Here is a 23,892-nt window from a genome sequence, read left to right on the forward strand (position 1 = left end):
TCTTCTAACATCCATTCTCTCTCTTCTTCAATCCCCCTTTATACCACTGCCTGAACAAACTTTAAAAAAGGTTCTGGTAGTATCACTGCTTTGAACAAAATATTTTAGTGGCTCTACTATAGCTGGTCTTGGAATCATGAGCACCTAGGTTCAATCAACTTTGACACTAGCTGCATGACTATAAATTACTTAACCTTTTTATGTCTGGTTTATTCATATCTAAAAAAATGGTGATAATATTGCATATCATTTTTCTGATGATCAAATGAGGCAAGTTACATTAAGAGCTATGCAAAATTTAAAACACTTTTACAATTGTTAAAAAAATCAAACGGGGGAGGAGGTCATCTAGGTAAGTATTTTTACTAGATAAACACCAGTTGTTTTTTAAAGACTCCATGCTGAGAAAAGTGACTCTGGCCTCAATTATTTACCCTTACTTTTCAAAAACGTTGGAATTCTTGAAACTTCAGCATTACAACTGTAAGGATATTGTTTTATTCACTTGACCAGATATAATAGTACTAGACATCCTGTCACCCATGTACCTCCTTTTAAAATCATAGTAAGTGATCAGTATAGTAGAGGAAAGATGAAGTAGCTAGTACAAGCTAGTAAAGCCATATTTAAAAGGAAAAAAAAAAAAAGAAGAAAAGCAATGAGATTTCTTTCCTCTCTCCATCTACTAGGAGCTGGGACTGATAAGCAAAGTAATGTATGTTGTCGGGAAAGAGCACTGTATTTAGCTTCTTGGGCTTTGGATCTTAATTCTGTTAATTAATGTCATCACCTCTTCAAGCCTTTTTCCTCCCCTGGAAAATAAGATTATTACACACTATTGCTTACATCCCAGAGCTGTTGTGAGGAAAGCATGTTGTTAAATCTTAAAGTCACTATCTTTTGTAATAGTTATTTTTTTTACTTTAGATACTAGATTTATTTTTTATTTTTATTTTTTTGGTGAACAGGCACTTACCTTCTCTTCTCCTACTTCAGAAACAAAAATCACCACCCCCGTTAACAACTGTAGGTGTATATGTGTTACTCGAGCAACACAAAATTCCAAACTGTCAGGCAGATGCCCTGGGTTCAAATTGCCCCTCTGTCTCTTACCTAGGTAATCTTGGACAATCACATATTGAGAACTAGGTAGGCACTCAGGCCATCCAGTCCCACCCCGTCATTGTCAAGGTGAGGGATGAGACGGCCAGCAAGGTAAAGGGATTTTTGTTCAAGGTGACTGGCAGTGTTTGATGCCAGACCCTCTTGTCCCCAATCCCGTGACTTCTCCGTCCCCATCTAGCTCTAATCTGTCTCGCTAGGAAAGCAGGAAGGAGGCACCGAGAGGCTCTCCCGGCCGACCTCTCTCCACCCTGATGTGCTTTCTCCCGGCCTGAGTGGGGCCAGGAGGAAGAACTGCGCTACTGTGGTTATACCTAACTAGGAGGTGCACGGCCCAAGCCCCGCGGGTTTTACCTCTGGAGAGGTAGGAAAGGAATCGGGAAAACGAAGGGAGTTTGTGGAAGAAGTTCCCTTCGCCGCCTTGCCGCCGCTTCTGATTCTCCGGTCCCCGGGGAAGGGGGAGGGAAGCACAGCCCCATCTCCATAGGGACACTACAACAAGCGAGCCCCAAACCCGCCCTGCCCTCGGGCCGCGCGGGTTTAGGCGCGCCGCGGGGGAAGAGGAACTCGTGGAGCCCCGGGTCAGTCTGTGCCGGGCCGAGTTTTGCCACTCTGGCCCCTAAGTCGTCCGAGGCGGGGCGCGGAACCCCATCTCTCTTCTGTGCGCAGACAGCGCTGGGGACCATTTAACAGTTCTCGGGGGCCTTGTACGTATCAGGGGCGCCCAAGCACTGCCACCTAAAAAAGCCTTAGAGGGCCCCAGTTGGGCCGGAGAACTCCTGCCCATCCCGCGCTGCTCTGATGACAAGGCCTTCACTTATGCTTCACTTAAGGCAGTCCCAGGGATACAGAGGCTTTTACATTTTTTACGCTGCCCCTTTGGAGGCCTTTAATTCAGTCAGGTTTCCGTGCAAGATGGCTGGCAACACCAAATAAAGCAAACTATAGAGTGGCTGGGATAATCCTTGCTTGATCTCTGTATTCATCGTGGCAGAACTGGGAGGGATCCTAAGAAATTTGATCTTAAGGATAAGGAAATTGAGGCCCTAAGATGTAAAATGGCTTAAGGTTACTTGGACAGCCCTAAAATTGGAACCCAATTCCTCCCACACCTGAATGCTCTTCAAATAACTATTTGGGTAAACCAAAATCCTTGCCATCAGCTCTCTTTGCATGGACTTGGTACAATTGATAAGGGTTTTATTAATAGCCGTTTATTTTCAAAATACAAGCAAAGACAGTTTTTAACATTCACCCTTGCAAAACCTTGTGTTCCAAATTTTTCATTCCCTTCTCTGCCCCTAGTCAGCAAGCAATCTAATATAGGTTAAACATTAGCAATTCTTTTAAAAAATAGGGTTTTATTAATATTGACAAGGACTTTACTCTTTAGATCCAGTTCTGCTTGGCATATTGCATTCCAACTTCTAATCAAATGGTCAACTATAGGGACTTGGAAGATTGATAGCCTCTTGATAGTATTGAGGTTTTTTTTTTTTTTTCTTTGAGGCAATAGGACTTAAGTGACTCACCCAGTCACATAGCTAGTATATGTCTGAATCCACATTTGAACTCAGGTCCTCCTGACTCCAGGGTAAATGCTCCATCCCTAGGCCACATAACTGCTTCAAAAGTGACTCAAGACCAGTTCTATTACTCAGAGTGGTTAAAAGCAATCCACATCAAAACATTTTTACAATTCAGGTCACAATCATTTTAAAGTATTTTTATTCATTGGGGAGCTCTTTATTTAAAAATAACTCCCTATTTTTCTATTACTCTTAAAATAAAAGCAACTCTATTAACTAGTTGTCTAACAATAAGCTGTTACTCTTTGGGTTTTAGTTTCCTCACCTTAAAGGAAATAGATTAGATGGATTGTAAGAAGTCCTTTTGTGTTTAAATTTCTATATGGAGAAATTGTAAACAAAGGATATGTTAGATAAATCCAAATTGAGGTATCTGGGACTCATATCTTTTGCAAAAGACAAAACAAAAGTGAATAAAAAGGTCAGTCTCCTGAATCTGCCATTATTACAGGAAACAGATTTTGTTTGACTTACACTCAGGAACTTTCCAAGAAAAACATTTAACATGTTTTCGGTAAATTTTGCTTTTGGTCTTTGTGACACACTATGATATAATATTCTACTTCCTGCCCAATTGACAAAGCTAATATGAGTTTTTTTTTCCTTGCATGTTTTCAAAATTAATGAAAAATTAATTAGGTAATTTAAAATTGTTACTAAAAATCACACACATACAATTTTTGGATGTATATTTGTTGTCTAATGCTATTTAGTTTCTAAGGACTCAAATGTGGCAACTTGGAGGTGAGTAAACAGCATAGTTTATGCAAAATTTTAGAATTTTATAAACATTTTACTAAAATTCAGTCTTGTGCAAGATCACACAATATATTACTAAATAGACAAGATATTCTAGATTCAAAGAAGAAAACATATTCAGAGAATAATTTAAAACAGTTACTTTATTAAAAATAGCAAATTCACAAATATTTATATAACATTTTGTTATCATTGGCCACTGAAATATACACACTGAGTAGTGTGCCGATTGTCTACTTGTAAACTGAAGCTAAGCTGTCACAAGCCAACTTATGAGTAAAAATTGGAACAAGACTGATGAGCTTGGGAAGGATAAATCTTTCAGTCCTGTGAACAACACTTAGCATGAAATAAATGCACTTTCAAGTCTTACCCTCAGCTTTTAGGCGATAAGGCAGTAATATAAAGCATAGCAGCACAATCTTGCAGTCAGTCACATTTCCTGATTTGAGACTCAACATAGCCTGGCCTCCAGCTATGATGAATTACAGCAGTCAGATTTACTAAAAGCAATGTGTGAAAACAATCAGTTGCATATGCACTTTAATTCTTTGTTGTAGAGAAAGTGAATCAACTTCTGAATTTAGCTGGATTCAGATTACAGTTTTTCTCTGAATCACAAGATAGTGAAATGCATTTTATTTTAGCTGGTGGAGGTATTTGGAACGTCTTGAGCATCTGCCAAGTGAAGTTTTTGTCTGAGATGACCAGTTAAGAAGTTTTTTGTTTTGAAAAAGAAAAAAAAAAAAAAGCATTAAAGAAATCTTAGTAAGAGAGTCTATAAAAATAATAAATTTGTGGGCTGTAGAGGAGGGGTAAGTATATATTGAGAAAAACATTCTCTGGCAGGGAAGTTTTAGTGGTAGGAAAAGCTCTTAATGAACACTCTTCCTTGGTATTCAAAACTGTGTTTGTGTTTAATTTTAAAAGCATGTTTTAGCTGCTTAATATTCAATTATCCTGAGAGTGTGTGCTGGGTTCCTACAGAGTATCTATAGACTAAAATTAAAATACTTCTATAAATAGTTCCCATGATTATTAGCAATTCCTCACATTTATATAGTTTTAGGGTTTGCAAAATATTGTGTAAGGTGGATGTGAGTATAGTACAATAACATTTTGAATGTACTTCTCTCAGAGCACAGAAAAGTCAAACGACTTGTCACTTAAACTTCAACATCAGAATTTGAACCAGGGTCTCCGGGCACTGAGACAAGTGTTCTTTCTACAATGCAAGGAAAGTGTTGTAATGATTTAAATTCTAAAGCCATAATAAAGATGTTTTGGGGGTAATTTTCAAAAGATAAATATTTTTAATCCTCTTTTCTACAAATACCCATTCTTCCCATCCTAACCATCTTCCCCCTCTGATTATAGACTATTATAGTTGAAAAGGACCTCAGCAGCCATTTAGTTTAATCCATACCCATCTCTGACAAGCAATCTAGCTACTTTTCTTTAACACCTCCAAAGAAGGAGGAACAACTACTGTCCAGGGAAACCTACTTTATTCTGGCTTGCTGTTAGGAAAATTTTCCTGATATCAAGTTTTTCCTAACATATTCTTTATAACTTCACTCATCACCAGTTGTTTCCAATACAGCCCAAACAAGTTTAATAGATTATTCACATAGTAACCCTTAAATATCTGAAGACAGCTATCACATCCTCAATAAGTCTTCTATTCTCCAAGCTAAACAATTCTTTACCTCAATGTCCTTAACCATCCTGGTTGTCCTTTGAATTCTCTTCATCTTATTGATACTCAAATCTGTCATTTCAACAACTTAGAAATTCCCTCCAATTATGTGCATACTCAGCTGTTCATGCCTGCTTAATCTATGTGACTCTTGTGCACATGTTCCTGTAAGTTCACGATAGGGGATCCACTTAATATATAGTTTTTCTTCCATTTCTCCTCATACTGTGAAGTGATGTGGGTTACTAGAGTTGTCCATCAATTTTCATCCTTTCCCCTCACCATCTGATTGTACTTTTTTTTCCCTTCTCAATAGGGTTTTTCCAATTACATGTAAAAATAGTTTTCAACACTGATTTGATTTTTGTAGATTTTGAGTTCCAAATTTTTTCTTGCTCCCTACCTTACCTCCCCCTAAGACAGCAAGCAATCTGATATAGGTTATACATGTGACTGTATATTTCTTAAATGACACAGTATAAAGCATATATGTCTCTGAAGTTCTTCATTAGAATAAGCTGTAGTCTGATATCACACCACTGCATATTTTTCTCTATACCCCACTATGGGTTATGAATATTGTTTTCAGAGTTTTAAAATTTATTTTAAACTTGAGCACAAAATAAGATAAAAATTGCCATGTACAAAGAAGAATATAAGCAAAGAGTCAATATAAAGTACTAGATTTCTGTAAAGGGCTGAAACTCTGAGTTGATACACTGAGGTGGGACAACTGAGCAGTTAAGGCTAATTAGTGATTGGACAATACTCTATTAGCATATGCTTGGAAAATGGCCCTTCCCACTATTCTGTGTTGATTCAATCTTTTGGTGTATACAGAGAATTGTGAGAATTAGGGGATGGAATAAGACAAGCCAGAGTCACTTTGGCGGTAGAAGAGGAAAAAGGAGATCGTGGAGATCCTGCATCCATCCAATTCACTTCTATCCCTAAAGACCAAGGACTTTTGCTTATCCTGACTCTGGGTGATTCTAAGGTATCCCGAGTACTAACTCGGTCTTCATAGATTTTTATTTCAAAAAAATCTATTTGATAAATGCTATAGTTTTCAAAGCTGTCCAGCTCTGCTTCCTTGTAGATTTTCTTTTGTTCTCTGCTGCACACTTTCACTCTTTATTTTTCCTTTCTCCTTTCCTCTCCTTCCCCCCAACTGTATGCTATAATTGCCCACTCACACACTGATATCTATAAACATATATATGTGTATATGTCTGTGTATACACACACACACAAAACACACATACATGTAAGACCACACTATGCCCATTTCCACCCATCCTCCATTTCTCTGGAAGTAGATCAGTATCTTTTCTCAACAAGTCTGTCTTTCCATGTTTTTCCAAATCAATCATTTCATCACTTCCTAGACTAACTACAGTAACATTTCAACACAATTACATTCTACTTGAGTCTGTCTATAAAAGTCTTTTTTCTACATCCCTTCTATTCTTGGCAGCATGGGCTTTTATTTATACAAAAAAAATCTTAATTTAAAACAATCAAAATAACCCATTTTACACTTCAACAATGCTATCACCTTATATGGTATAAGGTCTGATACTACTGAATCTGCTTCCCTTTATATCTTTTCCCCCCTATTTCTTTGTGGTTCCTGATCTTTTGTTTTTCTTTTTTTTTTTTTTTCTCCTCAGTAAGCTAATTTTTTAGTAATTCAATTGGGATGATAGTAAATAAATATTAGATAAAAAAATGTTTTTGAATTATATTGGCTTTGCCCACACATGAACACTATTATTTCAATCATTTGGAACTATCTGTTTAAAAAGTGTTTTATGATTGATTATATACATATAATTTCTGTGTCTGTTTTGGGAGGTACAGTTAGTTATTTTAAGTGATCTAAAACAGTACTGAATAATATGGCTAATACATAGTTTCCCTATTATAACTTTAGCTGAAATCAGGATTACTATCCCTTTTTTAATATATCAATATAATTACATTTATGCTACTCCTGATCTTTATATGTCGGTGTGTATCTTATTTTTATAGCATTTCTTGAAAACAACATTGTTGAATTCAAATTTTAAATCTGCTACCAATTTCTATTTTATGGATAAATTCATTCTATTCTCATTGTAATCTATAATTACTTGTATATTTTTCTTCCTCATTTTTTTGTTCTTCTCACTCAATTTCTATTCTTTACTCCCTTGCTTTATATTTACCCACTACCTTGCCCTATTTCTTAACCTACCTACCCCTCCAAAAGACCCTCCCCTATTCCTCTCACCCTCTTATTTCTTTCTGTATTTAGAAGACTTTTGTACCCTTCTAAATATAAGTTGTTCCCTCTTTAATCTACTCCAAATGAATAAGATTTTAGCACTACCTATCCTCATCCCTACTACCTTTTTTTCAGTATCAGTTTTTCCTTTTATGCCTCAATTGTATGAGAATAGCTCCTTTTTATTTCTTCCTACAGTTACATTCCAAAAAAAAGTATATATACATCCATATATGTATAGGTGTATATATACATTTTTTAAGAATCATGCTATCATATTCAACTCAGCCTAACTTTTCTTTCAAACTACCCAAATAAGAGTAACAAGTTATAAAAGAATTAATATTTTCATATATAAGTAAATAACTTGATTTTATCGAATCCCTTATAGTTGGTCCTTATTTCTCCAAGATATGTCAAAATTTCTCTTAAGTTCTATTTTGTCACAAATATCTGTAAGTCCTTCAAGTTGATAAATGTCTATTTTTTTTTCTCATTTAGGATTATACTTAACTGCTAGGTAAATTATCCTTAGTCACAACTCCAGATCTTTTACTCATATGAAATATAGTATTGTAAGACCTATGGTCCTTCAGTGTAGTAGCTTCTAGATTTTGTATAATCCTTATTGTAGCTCCACAATACTTAAATTTTTTGTTAATTCCAATATTTGCTCCTTAACTTGGGAGGCTTTGAAACTTGACTATGATATTCCTGTAAGTTTTCTGCCTGAAATCTCTTCTGAGTAGAGATTAATAGATTTTTTTTTTCCATTTCTGCTTTTCTTTCTTGGTATAGAATTTCAGGGCAATGTTTGATGATTTCTAGTAATACTGTATGAAGATTTTTTTTTTCATATTTTTCAGGCAGTCTTAACTATTATATTAATTCTCCTTAATCTATTCTCCAGATGTTTTTGATGTTTCAAATTCTGTTCTATTTTTCACTCTTTTTTTGCATTTTAAAATATTGGATTTTTATCCAATTCTAGTTTTCAAGGAATTATTTTCTTAAGTTTTCGGTTTTCTATTTCAAGTTGATTTTCTTTTCATAATTTTCTTGGATTGCTCATATTTTTTTTTCCATTTTCCCTTTGATCTCTTAATTTTTAAAGTCCTTTTTAAGTTCTTCCAAGTATTCTTTTTTTGTGCTTGGGACAATTCTCATTGGGAAAAAGTGCCTTTTTTCAGATCTTTTCTATTCCCATGGCAACTATTTAGATTTGGGTTTTTTCTTTGTTTGCTCATCTTTTACTTTTAGCAACTAGATCAAGTTCTAGTTCTGATGCTTGGGAGATCATGTCCCCATCTCAGGAACTTCTTGCTACTATTTTCTGAGGTCTGTTCCAGGCCTCTCCTCTCCACTCTTACATCCATTATGGCTAGATGCCCTGGTTTCACATTCCAGCAAATGATCCCTTACTTTCTATGGTAGTCTGGTGGCTACAAACTATAGCTACCCTCTCTCCTCACTCGAGCCAAAATCAGGGATTCTACTCACCTGTAAATGCCCACAGCCAGTAAAGTCTCACCCCTCTGTTACTGCATTCACCAGGTGTTAGTTCCTTCATCCTATAGTGGCAGCCCAGACCAGAATGTGTCTCTTCAGCATAGCTGTTCTTGGCATCTTTCAAAGGTCCTTCAATGTTCTCTACTCAGAAATCAGAAGAAAATTTCTATGACTGAGGCTATGGCCAAACCCCATCTGCTTCCAGAGCTTGTTTGTTGATTTTTAATTGGCTTGGAGGTATTTGCAAGTCACTGATTGAACCTTTGCCCCTAAAGGTCAGATTGTTCCTAGGCTCTTTTTTCGTTGTCTTAGGAGAACTCTGACTTCCTATATTCTCTTTGGGTCAATGTTCTATTTTTTTTCATTAGAGAAAATTTAGAGAGCATAAAGTTTTCTGATCTGTCTGCCACCTGGTAAAATCCTCTTGGGATATTAATTTTTAATTCTTCAGAGACCATCGTATTCTATCTCACTGCCATGCAGGAACACTGCATTAGCATGGCATTAAAAAGGTAGGCTTTGGTTAGTGAGAACAGGGATCATTACAGGAGCTCTGAAATGTCTCAAAAGCAAACCAATATACTTTCTTCTTCCTATTCAACTTTCAGCCCAACTTATTGTCCGTACTAGATGCTGATGGACAAACTATTTGTTGTTCATCCAAATGTATATGATAATTGGAGAAGAGACATTCTTCATCTACTTCGTCTTCGTGGGTGGAAGTTTAGGTTTTCAAGTTGTTATGGATCTCATCTAGGAGGCACTACAATGTTGCAGGTTTGATGCAAACAATTCATCATCTAAAAACAGGAACTTCTATAGAATTTCACAATCTATAGAGACCCTCTTCAATTTAGCTCTTGAGCTGGATTTTCCTCCATCACATTGACACTTTTGAATATGTATTTTCCTATTTTATACCTCCCCTGATAGTTATGAATAAAGAATAATTGAAGGTTTCTTCTGTTATAGTTTACTTTATTAGAAAAAACCTTATTTAAGGTATAATTTTTATCCTTTCCTTAAAAAAAAAGTTTTTAAAAAGATTTCCCAATTATATGTAAATTTTTTTATTTTAACTTTTGATTTCCAAATTTTCTCCTTCCTTCCTGCCCTTCCCCCACCTCTCCAAAGGAAGCAATATTGATGGTATCATTTTTCTTTATCAAATCAAATGCTTTTTCATAATCTAACAATAAGCATGGGAAGATCTTATATTATCTATATCTTTCAATTTTGGAATGGTATATATGTGGCTCATTGTTGGTTGTGAATGCTTGTTCCCTACAATACCTTATCACAAACATACTTGATTAGTATAGAAATAGAACTTCAAAGGGTTGGGTTTTTTTGTTTTAATAAATGGCAGAATGGCCATATGGGCCCCCAATAAGCACAACTGGGACTCTGATATTACAGTACAAATGTAATGGTTCCACTGTCCTTGGGGGGGTAAAGACAGTTTTTTACTGTAATCTTTTTCCATTTGTTTGCAGTCCTCTTTTCATCTTTTAATGCCCTTGATATGACTTTTCTTAATTGTATGTCTTACTAAGCTTAAAGTGGTTTACTCTAATCTTAATTTTCTCTGCTTTATGAGACCGTATTACCCATAATTTTTCATCTACTTTCTTTATAAGAATTTTAAAATGAACCTGTAAGTTACTCTAATGTTACCTTTGGTTACTCTCTCTGCACTTGACAAGTAGGTCAAATGTTTACTGACTAAAGTGTTTTATGGGTTCTTTTCATCTTTTTGTGGCAATAGATTTAGATTAAACTTCTATACAGAATTATTAAAACCACTGTTAATGTTATTTCTGCTGTCCATTTGCCATTTTTTTAATATGTGAATTATTTACCTAAATAATTAAGGATTTAGTTGTCTTAAAACAAACATTTTTCTCATTTTCTTTTTCTTGCTTCTGACCTTTGCTCAGACAATTGATGGTATAATTATATACAGAGAATTGATTCAGGGGCATCTCCTATATCAACAGCTTAGTCTTTTCCTGTATGTTAAAATCTGTCTTTCTTTTCTTCTTCTTTTTTTTTTTTTTTTTTTTTTTTGGTAATATGTTTTGTACCTGCCATATGTTTAGCACCTACCAATTCTTTTCTCCAAGAAATTGAAATTGTTCCAAATAAAAAACGTGTGAGGTTTTGATTCAGAAGAGCTTATAAGTATCTCTTATAAGAGACCAAAGTCTTTCTTTCACATTCTTTCCTATATATTTCTTGCCACACTTACCTTCCCCCCCCCCGCCCCCTCCCCACCCCCCCCTGCCCTCCACCTTTGAAGCAGAGCATATACGGATTTAATTTAGAGTTCTTTAAAAATTTTTCCACCTCTTCATCCTCATTAACCAACACTAGCAACATAAGCTTCAATTATTTTTTGACTTCTCATAATATCCTTCATAAACTGTGGCACTCAGAATTCAATGCAAAACTCCAGATATGATCCTGCAGCCCCTTTTTATTATTGGAAGTTATGCTTCTCAATGCACCCCAGGATCACATAATTTTTGGTTACTGTATTATGCAGAACTTCTCTATACTAATATATGCCAAACCCTCTCCCCTTCAGGGTTCCAGCACCTAATATTTGTTCAACAATAGATTTCATTTTTCTAGGGGCCACCTAAAAAGTATAAGACATGGCTTTTGCCATCAGGAACTTGAAGCCGTTATATGGAGACCCATGTAACACATGAAACAATGGGAAATGCTACAAAACAGAATATAATTAGAACCTAGACTACGTGACTTTGACTAAGTTCTACATGTAAAAAAGGTAAAGGATGGAGTTTTGAAGGATGAGAAGAATTAGGTAGGCAGAGGGAAAAAATAGAATATGATAAGTAGAAGGCATAACAAAAGCAAAGGCAAAAGAAGTAAAGATAATTATGGTGAGTTTGGAGAGAATGAGCAGACCAGACTTCCTAAAATAAAAGAGTTGGGGCAGGTAGGTAGCAAAGTGGAAAGAACACTGGGCTCTAGGATCAAGAGGACGTGAGTTCAAAGCCAACCAAAGACATTTACTAACTGTGTGACCCCGAGCCAGTCACTAAACCCCAAAATTGCTTCCCCATCCATCCTCAAATAAAATAAAGAATTTGTAATAGATGACAGTAGGAAATATTAATGAATATTGGTAAAAACAAAATACAAAGAGTCTTTACTTTAGTAGTCAATTTAACAGGATCCCTAGGGAGATATAGTGTTGGAAGGGACATGAGAAGCAATTTATTCGCAACTTCCTCATTTTATAGAGGAGGAAAGTAAGAGGTTGCAAGTTGCCCAAGATCATATAGGTTGTTAATAAAGCTGAGATTTTAACCCATGTCTTCTGACTTTAAATCCACAATACTTTTTTCTATACCATGCTGTCTTCCACAAAGGAGTTTAGATCTGAAGTAAAAAATAAGGTACCATTTAACTTATTGAGCAGGAAGATATATAAATATTTTGAGGGAAGAAATGAAAGGACTTGGCGATTGATAGAATCTGACTGACCAGGAGACAGATAATATTACTCATAGAGAAAGGGAAGCTAGGAAAAACCAGTTTTTCAAAGGAAAGAATGAGTTTCCTATTAGACATGTTGAATTTAAAATGACAACAAGGCATCCAAATGTAATATCCAGTAAATGACAATTCAAATAAAAAGATAGAACTGAAGATAAAAATGTGGTAATCAACAACACTGGAAAAAATAGTTGATGCTCTAAAAGAAACTATCTCTGAAGGAATGAGGATGTAGAGAAAGGAGAAACAAGTACTAAGCCTTGAAGGAACACTTCCTAGTCCTCCTTCATTGTATGAATTTTTTTCATATTACAGTACAGCCAGGATTGATTTCTATCTTCTCTGGTTCATTTTGCACATATCTGCACCAAGTGTTGTCCAGTTCTCTAAGTGATTAATATAATTTGGCACTTTATCAGTATGTAAGGTTGTAATCTATAACAATCCTATTCACTAATTGTTTCATGGTTTAATGATTTATCTCTCGGGGGGGGGGGGGGGGGGGGGAAGAGAGATGTTTTATAGGACCTAAGAAGTATTTAAAACAGTAACAAAGCTTTTCACATAAGGAACACTCAATAATACTTGCTGACTGAAAAGTTCAATACAAATCAAAATTTTGTAAATTAAATCACAAAATACTAATGAGAAATAATTCCAAGATGAATATTCAACTTAAAAAAGTAAATGCTTTGTGATGAACAAAACAGATATCATTATCCAGTACATAATCCCATAGGGAAAACCTATGTCTTAATGATTTATAAACTAATTTTATGAATTTAAAAGATGTTTCTTAAATTCTATGCATTTCATTGTACCCCATGTAAATCTATTTTGCTTTGCCTCAAAATGAGTAATTTTCCCTGGGATTTGCTGTCTGAATGAAAATAATTTTCCTCATGACAAAATACAAAAAATTACAGAATTAACACATAGAAATGACCAAGATAGTGTGTTTGGAGGCCTAAGGTGCAAAGGGAATTAGCCCCATAAATAATAGCTGATTTTCACTACTCTTTAGTTGTTTCTGAACAGCACCCTTAGCTAAAAACTTCTCTGGAACTAATCTCCAAGAATTCTGTGCAGTACAACATTCCCTGTAGATATTTAGCAAAGGATACATGGAAGAATTCAGTTCTTCTAACTGTAACAAATGAGAAAAATACTTTACTTCTTATAAGAAAATATAATATAATTATAATAATACTTTAAAAAGATAAGCTGTAATGACATTAAAAATGAGAACTTTAACACCATTCTAAAAATTATTTGTAACTGATCAAAGTAAAAAAATCAAAAGAAATATTTTTGCTATATGAAAAATTTATAGATTATACACATATTTATTTGTTATGGCTAACTACAAGAGATGTATAAATACACAGTGCACTAGCTAAAATAATATCACAGACTTGGAACAAGTACAAACATTTAATAGCTGTCCTGCTTGAATGAAAATTAAATGATATAGATATTCTACCATTTATCTAGGATTGTTTATTACTTTTGATTGGGAATTAATATTGCTGAGTATTAAGAATGTATTAAATAAATGTATTAAACTATCTTAGCATAACAATCCTTTAAATTTATATTAAAAATTCCAAAGCAATTTTTAAAAACAGCATGATAAAATGAATCAGATATGAGAAATATCTTTTAATAAAATGACTTATACATCTGTTTTAATGGAATCTGTAAAGAAACATATCCAGCTGCTAGTATCCACATCTACATTCAAACATAATAGCTTCTTTTCTAACATATTCTTTTTTAAAATCATACTCACATCTGACAGAAGCCTATCCAAATTAGCATCACTGGCTATTTTTCTCTTATCCTCAGGAAGTTCCTCTAATTCCCCATAGAGCTCCAAATTCAGTCGAGCTAACTTCTCCTGCATTCCTCGAACATGTTCCATCTGTTCTATGGAACATTCATTTCCTAGTGGAAGGTGGGGAGGAAAGAGAGGAGAAAAGGGGGGAAAAAAGTAGTATAGCTTTAATTAGGTTACAATGGAATATGAATAAAATTCAAAGTTAGCAAGCATAAATGAGAATTCCAAAATTAATTGAACTTCCTTTTTCTTAAGTTTCACAAGATGTTTTATTACTGTCTACACAGTAACTTTTAATTACATTCAAATTTCTTATAATAATAACAGGACAATAGCTGAAATGACGACTAGCATTTTTGAAATCAGGCAAAAGCAGCTAGATCATAAAGAATTTACTAAAAAACAGAAAATATAAATGTACAACAATAATGTTAAAGGAATATTTTTACCTATTTTATTTTAATGCAGTTTTAAAACTGCCTTTTAAATTAGATTTAAGTGTGATGGTTTGCATGAAATTAGGTTCAAAAGAACTCAAGTCAATCATTTTATCATTCAGTAATGTAATTGATTATAACAGAAAAGAAGCAAAACAAAATACTAACATATGGCATTTATAAATGCTGGCAGCAACTTGAGAGTAATTGCATTAAAAACTTGTTAACTTGATCTGGGGAAGACCAGTTTAAAATAATGAAAAATGTTTATTACAAACATTAAACAAATGTTACACTTCTTTCAGGTACAAGCAGCAAAATAATTTATACTACCAATTAAAATGTTTCTAAGTGATAGTACTGTTGAATCTAATTATTCAGCAAGATTTCTTTGAAATGAGTATCATCATTTCTATTAAGTTTGGCTAAAAATGCTTCTCTGCAATCCTGCTGCATCACAAATTTAATTTTTAAAAGTTATTCCACGTATAGTACCCAAAGTGTACTACACATCAGCTAAAGTGAAATAAAAAATGAAGAGATTCTGAATTTAAAAGAAAGTTAGTGTTGACTCTTGCTAGGTAAATACCTATAAAATAACAAAGCAATTCAAGAAGGAATATTCACATCATATTAGTAATTTTTTCTGGATAATAAGCTCCTTAGATATAATTAAATTTTGATATAAATTTTGATCCTGCTGATGTTTTTGCACTTGGAAAATATCACAATATCACAAATTCAAGTGGATTTTTTTAGGCCATTCAAATTTACTAAGATATTTTCATTCAGTGAACAATAGTAAAATTGTGTGGTTCTTCAAAAAGGATAAAATAATGGAGAACATAGGAAAGAAATAGGAAAACTTTGCAAATTGTCAAAATTGAACATTTTCATAAAATGTATTATAGACTTCAGTTTATCTTCTTAAAAAAAAGCTAAACAAGAACCTAGGAGCTCATGTCTGTTTAAAGGACTGGATTCACAGGAAGCAAATAAGCCTGTGTTTAGAAGGAAGGAGGAAAATTTTGAGAGTTCCTAACATGAAACACTAATATAGGTTGAATTTTTCAAGACTAATCCTCATTTTTAACTTTCTCAACAACACTTATTTGGTAACAATAAATCAATTTAAAGGTTTAGGTACATCTTTATTTATTTACTTCAACAATTTTATTGAAATTTTATGATTTAAATTTTGATTTATGTTTTTACATTCTATTAAGTAGATACATATAAAATGATAACCACTAAAGTACATAAAGTTCCTAAAAATTAGGAAACAAAGATGACTTAAAAACCTTAAAGAAAAACCCATTACTGATGCTAAGTGAAGTGAGTAGAACCAAAAGAACATTTTACATAGCAACAAGATTATATAATGATCAACTGTGATGGACTTGGCTCTTTTCAACAATGAGTTAATTCAAGGCAATTCCAATAGACTTGGGATGGAAAGAATCATCTGCATTCAGAGAGAGAACTATGGAGACTGAATGTGGATAAAAGCATAGTATTTTCACATTTGTTGTTGTTATTGTTTGCTTTTTTTTCTTTCTTGTATTTCTTTTCCTTTTTGATCTGATTTTTCTTATATAGTATGACAAATGTGGAAATATGTTCAGAAGAACTGTACATGTTTAACCTATATTGGATTACTTCTAGAGGAAGAAGGGAGGGAGAAAAATCTGAAACCTAAGGTTTTGCAAGGTGAATGTTGAAAACTATCTTTGCCTGTATTTTGAAAAATAAAAAGCTATTATTATTAATATTTTTTTTTAAAAAAGAAAGAAAAATCCATGGTTACCAAATGCTTGAAGTTTTCCAGAATGGAAATCATTCAAAAGGCTCAGGAGGCCCCTCTCCATCTCTTGAACATCTGAGACATCAGTAAGAAAAGAGTGCTGAATTGGAGCTGCTTGGGCACCTTTGCCTTCTCCTCCCTGAGGTCTTGCCTTTTCTTTCATACCTCTGGAGAGATTAAATGTAAAACTTTTGTTTTCAGAATCATTATTGATAGGCAATAAATTAAAACCAATCTTACAATGCATTATGCAATAATTAGCAAATTTAATGGGATGTCCCTAACAATCAGAATAAGGAAAAGGCCAACCAAAATCCCTAATAACCATAGCAAAGACAAGTAACAACATGTTAACATGTTAAATGTTGTTGTTAACAAGTAACAAGTAACCATAAGTAATGATAGCCTTAAAACTTATATAGCATAGGAAAACTACATTGATTAATTTTATTATTTAGGCAGCTATATGGCACAGCAGATATTGCATTAGGCCTGGGGTCAGAAAGATCTAAGTTCAAATTCTGCCTCAGATGTCTGTGTGACCCTGTTCTTTTGGCCTCAGTTTCTCATCTTAAAAACAGAAATAATAATATCCACTTGTCATAGATGCTGTGAGGATCAAATGAGATAATTCTCAAGTGCTGAAACACAGTACTTGGCACATATTAACTATTATTATTTAATATTTCAGTAAGAAACATAAGGAAGATGCTCCATAAAAGTCTAAAAAAAAGAGAAGATTTTCCTATTGAAAGTCAGGATTTTCTAAATTACTTATTTGCAAATAATATTGTACTGATAACATCAAATCCTGAAATGTGATAAAGATTCCGCAGGGAAACCAACTACATAAGAAAAATTTAGCCTAAACAACTACACTTGGGGGAAAAAAGTTTATCAATCACTGTTAATTACTATGAGCTTTTAGGACATGATCTCTCTTAATTTTTCTCCTATTTCTATTTTCTGGTTCTGTAGCTGAATTATCAGCTATCTCCTGAACCGCAAGTGTAAATATACCTCAAAGACTCTGTCCTAAAACCTCTTTTCTTTCTCTCTTTTATGGATTCCATTATAACTTCCAAATCCATAAATATAACACTAATCTCTTTCAAACTCCAGTCCTATTGTACATAGTCAAGTAGATATTCCATTAGCATCTCAAGCTCAACTTGGAACAAATATAAAACTCACTCATGGGGATTCCCTCCATTTTCCTCATCATCACCTACCCCTGCGGATACCCTTCCTTATCCCTCTCTTCTCTACCTATCTGCCACAGTGTCACAATTAGTGAGAATAACCAATCCCATGAAATGGGATCTCATGTATTCATGCTCATTTCAAATTCACTTGAATTTATAATTATGTAAAATAGGTGACTGGTTTCAGTCCAGTGGAAATATGCTTATTTGGAAAAATGACCAATCAAAGATTCATTATTTGTGTCAATTAGGACCCAGTTGCATCTATCTAAATTTCTATTGAAAATTTCTATGAAAAGGTAAAAGCTGTCCCTTTTTGTTAGGGGCTGAAAGCACCCCTGAAAGAACAAGACTTGGAGCAAACTGAGGGTCACATGTCTTTCCAGGGGAACTGCACAGTCAGCCCCTAACACCTTTTAAACTTTATCTTGTTTTTTTTAATTGATCATCATATCTTAAGTATTAAAATGAAATTTCTTTTTCTTAAGGTATTAGCAACATACATGTGAATGCCCATTAAATTCTCTGAACTGTTGGTTGTAAACTAAATGCATAAACATTGTACATATATACTTTATATAATGTATTATACATATATATATTAAGTATGTATTACGTACAATGTGTATACATGTACTTGTGTATACACACTAATATATACAAATATATATAGTCCATTGATAAAGTATTAGCCCTGGCAGTCACAACTCTAGTGCACTAGATTCTCCCTTCCCCCACATAATATTAAGATATCTCCTTAAACCTTAATCAATTGATAAGCATATACTAAACTCTTACTATAGTTCAAACATTGTCTTAGGAACTGAAAATACAAATACATATCAAAAAATCTTTACTCACAAGGAGCTTACATCCTACAAAGAAAACAGGTACATGTTGAAGTATATGCAGAATAAGGAAACTAAAATATAATGTAGTTAAATACCAGGTGATTTGAGGGAATAGGAACTAGCAACTGAAAGGATGAGAAAAAACTTTATATGTAAAAAGATGCTTTAATTGTACCTTAAAGAAAAAGAGGGATTTTCTAGGAGGTGAAAGTGAGGAGAGAACAGATTTAAGAAATGAGTGGCAGACCATGAAAAGGCAGGAGATGGGAAAAGAAAGGAAATGGGATATCCTACAGGAGGAACAGAGAACACAGAGAAAGCAATTGAACTATATCACAGAGTGTGGAAGTGTACAATGAGGTTGGAATGATATGTTGAGGAAAAGTTGGGAAGACATTTAAAAGCCAAACAGAGGAGCTTATATTTGATTCTATAGGCAAAAGAAGTCAGTGGAGTTAATTGAGATGAGAAAGGACAAAGTTAGATCTGCAAATAAGGAAAATCATTTAGGCAGTAGTGGGGAGAATGAAATGAAGCAGGGAGTTCTTGAGAGAGTGAGACCAATGATCAAGATAAGAGAGCGACTAGAGAGAAGTGCCTAGATGTGTAGATGTGGCATAGAAAGGCAAGGTCCAGCAAATGATTGTACATATGTGTTGAGTCAAGGATTGGGGTAAAGTTACAAACCTGGAAGAATGGGAAAAGTGGTAATGCTTTTGATAAGAATAGGAAATTCTGGAAGAAGAGTAAAGTGAAGACGATGAGTTTTATTTTGAACATGTTCAGTCAAAAATATATCTAGGATATACAGTGTGAAATGTCCAACAGGCAACAAGTGATTGCTAAAGCTCAGGGGAGAGACTGAGTCAGATATAGAAATCTTGGAGTTATTGTTATAGGAATGACAACTAAACCCAGAAATTTTCATAGGGAGCCAATGTTGAAAAGTTTGCATTGTCCTTCAGTCTAAGTCTTCAAACAAAGGCTGGATGATGATCTGTTAGGAAAGCCAGAGATAGTATTCTTTTTTAGGTATGGATTGTACTTATTTGGCCAATGAATTCCCTTATAACTCAAGAAATTCTGCAATATATAAATACATATACATACATATATATATTAATTGCTCTTCACTGTTTCAGATTTGGAGAAGAGGGATTAATCTTTAAACCCTAATCATTATATCAAGTTATTCTCCAGCCTAAGTTCTTATATCCATCAAAGACAACTTCTTTACAGTAACCTGTATACAACATGTTATATTCTTGCTTCTATGCTTTTGTTCATGCTACTTTACTCTGAACTATCTCCTTTTTTTCCCCCAATAATGTAAATGCTTCACTTTCCTTTCTAGTAGAATTCCAGTCCTTCAATATTAAATCGATCTCATCATTTTTTGACTAAAAGTAAAACCTCATCTCTAATGTATTCAATCTATGTTACAATAATGACTAATATTTATATAAATGTTCTAAGGTACAAATTTTATCTCATTTCACCCTTACAACAGCCCTATGAGATAAAATCAATCATTACCCCCAATTTATAGATGAGCAAATGAAAGCTCAGAAGAGTTCAAAGACTTGTTCAGGGTTACAGCTAGTTCATAAATTGGTTAGTTAAGTCTTCCAAACTCCAAGTACAGCACTCTATCTGCTATATTACACTGCCCTCTCAACACTAATAGCATTTACATATTGCTTTAATATTTGCAAAGTGCTTTACAAATATTATCTAAGTTTATTTTCACAATAACCATAGGAGGCAGGTGCTATTATTATCCCATTTTACATTTGTTGAAACTGAAACAGAAGTTAAGTGATTTGTTCACACACACACACACACACACTTGAGGCAGAGCTGCAGACAAAACCTTTTGTTCAATAAATGCTTTTCCAAGAAAAATTTCAATAAAATAATTTGAATGCATCTTTTAGTATTTTTAAAAAAAACTATGATAAAGAAAGATGTTATCTTGCTACCAAGGTATTTAATATAGTAAGAAGAAAACTCTTTTGGGTTTAAAATATATTTCAATTCATTTTTCAAATCCATCCCACTTTCCTTTAAAAACTACCAAAGCAAACACATTCCTTTCCATTTGCCTTTTTCAAGTACCTGGGTCATTTATCACCTGCAGTCAAGATTTTTTTTTTTTGAACTCTCAAATCATGATTTTTGTTCCTCAATCAAAATTTTTCTTCTTGTTCGGGTAATATCTCCATACTGTCATCTTCACAAAAGAACTCTTATTCACTTTCATTAGACAATCACATGACAGAATTCATTCACTCTGTCATACAAACCAGGCCACAAGATGAATTACTTAGCAAACAAAAAAAAAATACTGCCAAGAGGAAAAATTTAGGGTGTAATATGGAATATTTGATATTACTTTAAATAACATTTTCCTTCAACAGTTAAAAAAATGAAGGCTCACCTTTTTAACTTTGGTCTCTGTGAAGTTGACTGTGATGTAGAATTTGAAAACCCTGTGCTTTTACTAACTGGCATAGAGTTTTTCTTGGAATTAACAAGCTGAGTAGAATGGGAACTAAAGGATTTAGGACTCCTCCTTTTTATTTTCCTTTCTTCCATAGTTTTATGTTCCTTGGTGCACCAAGACCAATTTTTTAAGATCTGAATGAAGAAAACACAGCTATTATTATAATTATAATATACATATCATATGACATATAATATATAACATTCTTTCAGCAGATTTTGTTTTTTTAAATATTATTTTCCAATTACATAAAATTATTTTTTTAACATTAAAAAATTTTTTTTGAATTCTAAATTCTCTCTTCCTCCAACTTGAGAAGGCAATATGATATTGATTATACATATGAAGTCATGCAAAACATTATTTCCATGATTAACCATCCACAAAACATTTACTGAGTGTGTAAAAAAAGGTGCTAAGGACGAGAGAACTACAAATATAAATAAGACAGTTCCTGCCTGCAAGAGTTTTATAATTTAGCTATCAATATTTTCAAGATAGTCTAATATTCGAAAAAAGTTCCCTAGAAGAACATTTCACATTCTATGAGAGAACTACAAATATAAATAAGACAGTTCCTGCCTCCAAGAGTTTTATAATTTAGCCATCAATATTTTCAAGATAGTCTAATATTCGAAAAAAGTTCCCTAGAAGAACATTTCACATTCTATGAGAGAACTACAAATATAAATAAGACAGTTCCTGCCTCCAAGAGTTTTATAATTTAGCCATCAATATTTTCAAGATAGTCTAATATTCGAAAAAAGTTCCCTAGAAGAACATTTCACATTCTATAAAAAGAACTTACGTAGGGATATGGTCTTTCGTTCCCCACACATCAAAATTTGTTTGAACAAAGTTTACTAAGTCAATCATTCAAAAACATTTATCAAGCATTTATTACGTGGCAGAGTACTTCATATCTTCATGTTATCTGCTTTAGCAGGGAGCCAGAATCCCTAAGCAAAATAAATTATATCCGTGGGGAATTTGAGCAGGTCAGTAAGGTAATAATCAGCCCAAGAAACTTTCAGTAATTGAAATCATGCTACATATATGGCTCTCTATATGTAAGGATGTCTTAACTACATGGGGGAAAAAAAGGAACTCGTTTTTAAAGAAAATACTACATGGAGATTTCACCCTCCACCAAATTTAAAGAAACATACCAAATATGGCTATAAATTATGAAGTATATCAGGTATGAAACCTCCTACCTTTTCCAGTTACCACTACGAATCTCAACAAATACAAAATATTTTTCATACTTGTCTGCATACGTTAGATTTTATTACAGTCTAAGCCTACAGTAAGCCTCACTAAAGTCATTTTTCCCTTGGGTAATATTTTAAAACCATATAATCTGAGAAACGTATTGTTGTCTGGTTTGAGCATGTCTCTAAGGGGGCTTATTATTTTGTAAGCAGACTATGATCATTCAGGAAGAAGCAAAACCAGAGCTGCCACACCTAAAAGTTATTCAACAATTAGGTTGGGCTCACTCTTATTCCGATTAAAATCCACTAACACAGGCGTTTATATAATCCTTCTCAGAGTGAATTAACTCAAACCACAAATCAGCTGGAGTTTCTGCTACTCCATAGAAAAACAAGTTTTTACTTCGGAAGGATCAAATATGCCAGCTCTAATCCTCCGAGTATGAATCAGCTTAAACAAAAATGCTGCAGTTCCTGGACGGCACCTCCCTTTTCGCCAGTGTTACATAAAAGGTTACTTTCAAAGTGATTTCCTTTTAGCCTTCACCTATCGAAAATTAAATGCAAAGATGATTCAACAACTTGCCTACAACTCTTAGTTCCCAGAAGAGTCCAGGAGATGTACACATTCCAAATATGTACTCAGAGATATACAGTGGAGGGAGCACCAGAGCAAAAATTATCCTTACTCTTTTGTCCTTAATTTACGGCGTAACCCTAAATTTCTAAGCCTATTCTGTCTCTCCACGCCCCCGTCTTCTCATCTATAAAATGAGGAAGCTGTAATGGAAGATTCCTTCCGTGTCTAAGTCTCCTTCGCGTTCAGCGACAAACCACCCGAGAGGAACAAAAACAAAGAAAAACCGGGGAGGAAAAGCCAGAGCCAGAGCAAAGGTCCTCTCCGGCCCAAACCCTACGAGGGAAGAAGGAAGGAGAGATGCCGCCAGAGGCTCCCACGCCCCTCAGCCCCACTTCTCCTGGACAGCGCCCGGAAAAAGCGGAGCGCGGGATTGCGGCAAGTGTGGCGCAGGCCTGGCTTGGGGAAGGCCGCGGTGGGACGGGCTAGAAAACTCTCCGGTCCCTACCTGTGGCGAGAAGAGCTGGGAGCGATAACCCGGCTCTGCCCGCACCGCGGCCGCAGTCACATCGCAGCTGGGACGCCTTCTCAGACCCTTTTGTTTACGGAAGTGACGAGAGAGGATGGCGCCCCGGCAAGCCAGACAAGAGCCCCGCCCCTTTCCGCCGGCTAAGGTGGGCCCCTGCCTCCGTCCTTTCTCGCGCATCGTTTTGGGGTTTCCTGCCCTTCCTTCTCTTCTCAGTAGCTCTCGCTCAAGTAGGGGCAGAGAGGAAGAACTTTAAGCGGACGTTGTCATTTAGAGGTAGGGGGATAAGGAGAAGGAGTGAGGAGGTACGGAGCTACAGCCCTCCCCCTGTACTAGGGTCTGCGATGTGAGAGGTGTTGTCATGGGATATGTAGTCCACATGCCGAACTCCCTCCCCCGCTCTCTTGCGTAGTGGACCACACCGGACAACTTGCCTACTACATTTCCCAGC

At 34.6% G+C, this 23,892-nt stretch overlaps 1 protein-coding gene across 1 annotated transcript; it reads right to left on the bottom strand.

Annotated features, from left to right (window-relative positions):
• Positions 1 to 3,595: 3,595 nt before the first annotated feature.
• On the bottom strand, positions 3,596 to 23,866 carry CCDC28A (coiled-coil domain containing 28A). The gene is made up of 6 exons (XM_023503229.2): positions 23,424 to 23,866; positions 21,056 to 21,255; positions 16,563 to 16,726; positions 14,271 to 14,425; positions 13,603 to 13,625; positions 3,596 to 4,168 (listed from the first exon to the last, which is right to left on the bottom strand). Exons 1-6 carry the CDS (start codon positions 23,619 to 23,621, stop codon positions 4,114 to 4,116), a joined length of 795 nt encoding a protein of 264 aa, XP_023358997.1. The 5' UTR covers positions 23,622 to 23,866; the 3' UTR covers positions 3,596 to 4,113.
• Between the last annotated feature and the right edge of the window lie 26 nt (positions 23,867 to 23,892).

Source organism: Sarcophilus harrisii, chromosome 4 (assembly GCF_902635505.1).
Source record: "Sarcophilus harrisii chromosome 4, mSarHar1.11, whole genome shotgun sequence".
Classification (NCBI taxonomy): domain Eukaryota; kingdom Metazoa; phylum Chordata; class Mammalia; order Dasyuromorphia; family Dasyuridae; genus Sarcophilus; species Sarcophilus harrisii.

What these genes read in the sequence shown, in the direction of transcription:
- CCDC28A (XM_023503229.2), bottom strand. Translation starts at nt 23,621, where the DNA reads ATGCGCGAGAAAGGACGGAGGCAGGGGCCCACCTTAGCCGGCGGAAAG. An exon ending in CCCAGCTCTTCTCGCCACAG is followed by an intron (nt 21,256 to 23,423) that starts GTAGGGACCGGA and finishes TTCTTCATTCAG; the next exon opens with ATCTTAAAAAATTGGTCTTG. An exon ending in TGGAAAACTTCAAGCATTTG is followed by an intron (nt 14,426 to 16,562) that starts GTAACCATGGAT and finishes ACCTTCCACTAG; the next exon opens with GAAATGAATGTTCCATAGAA.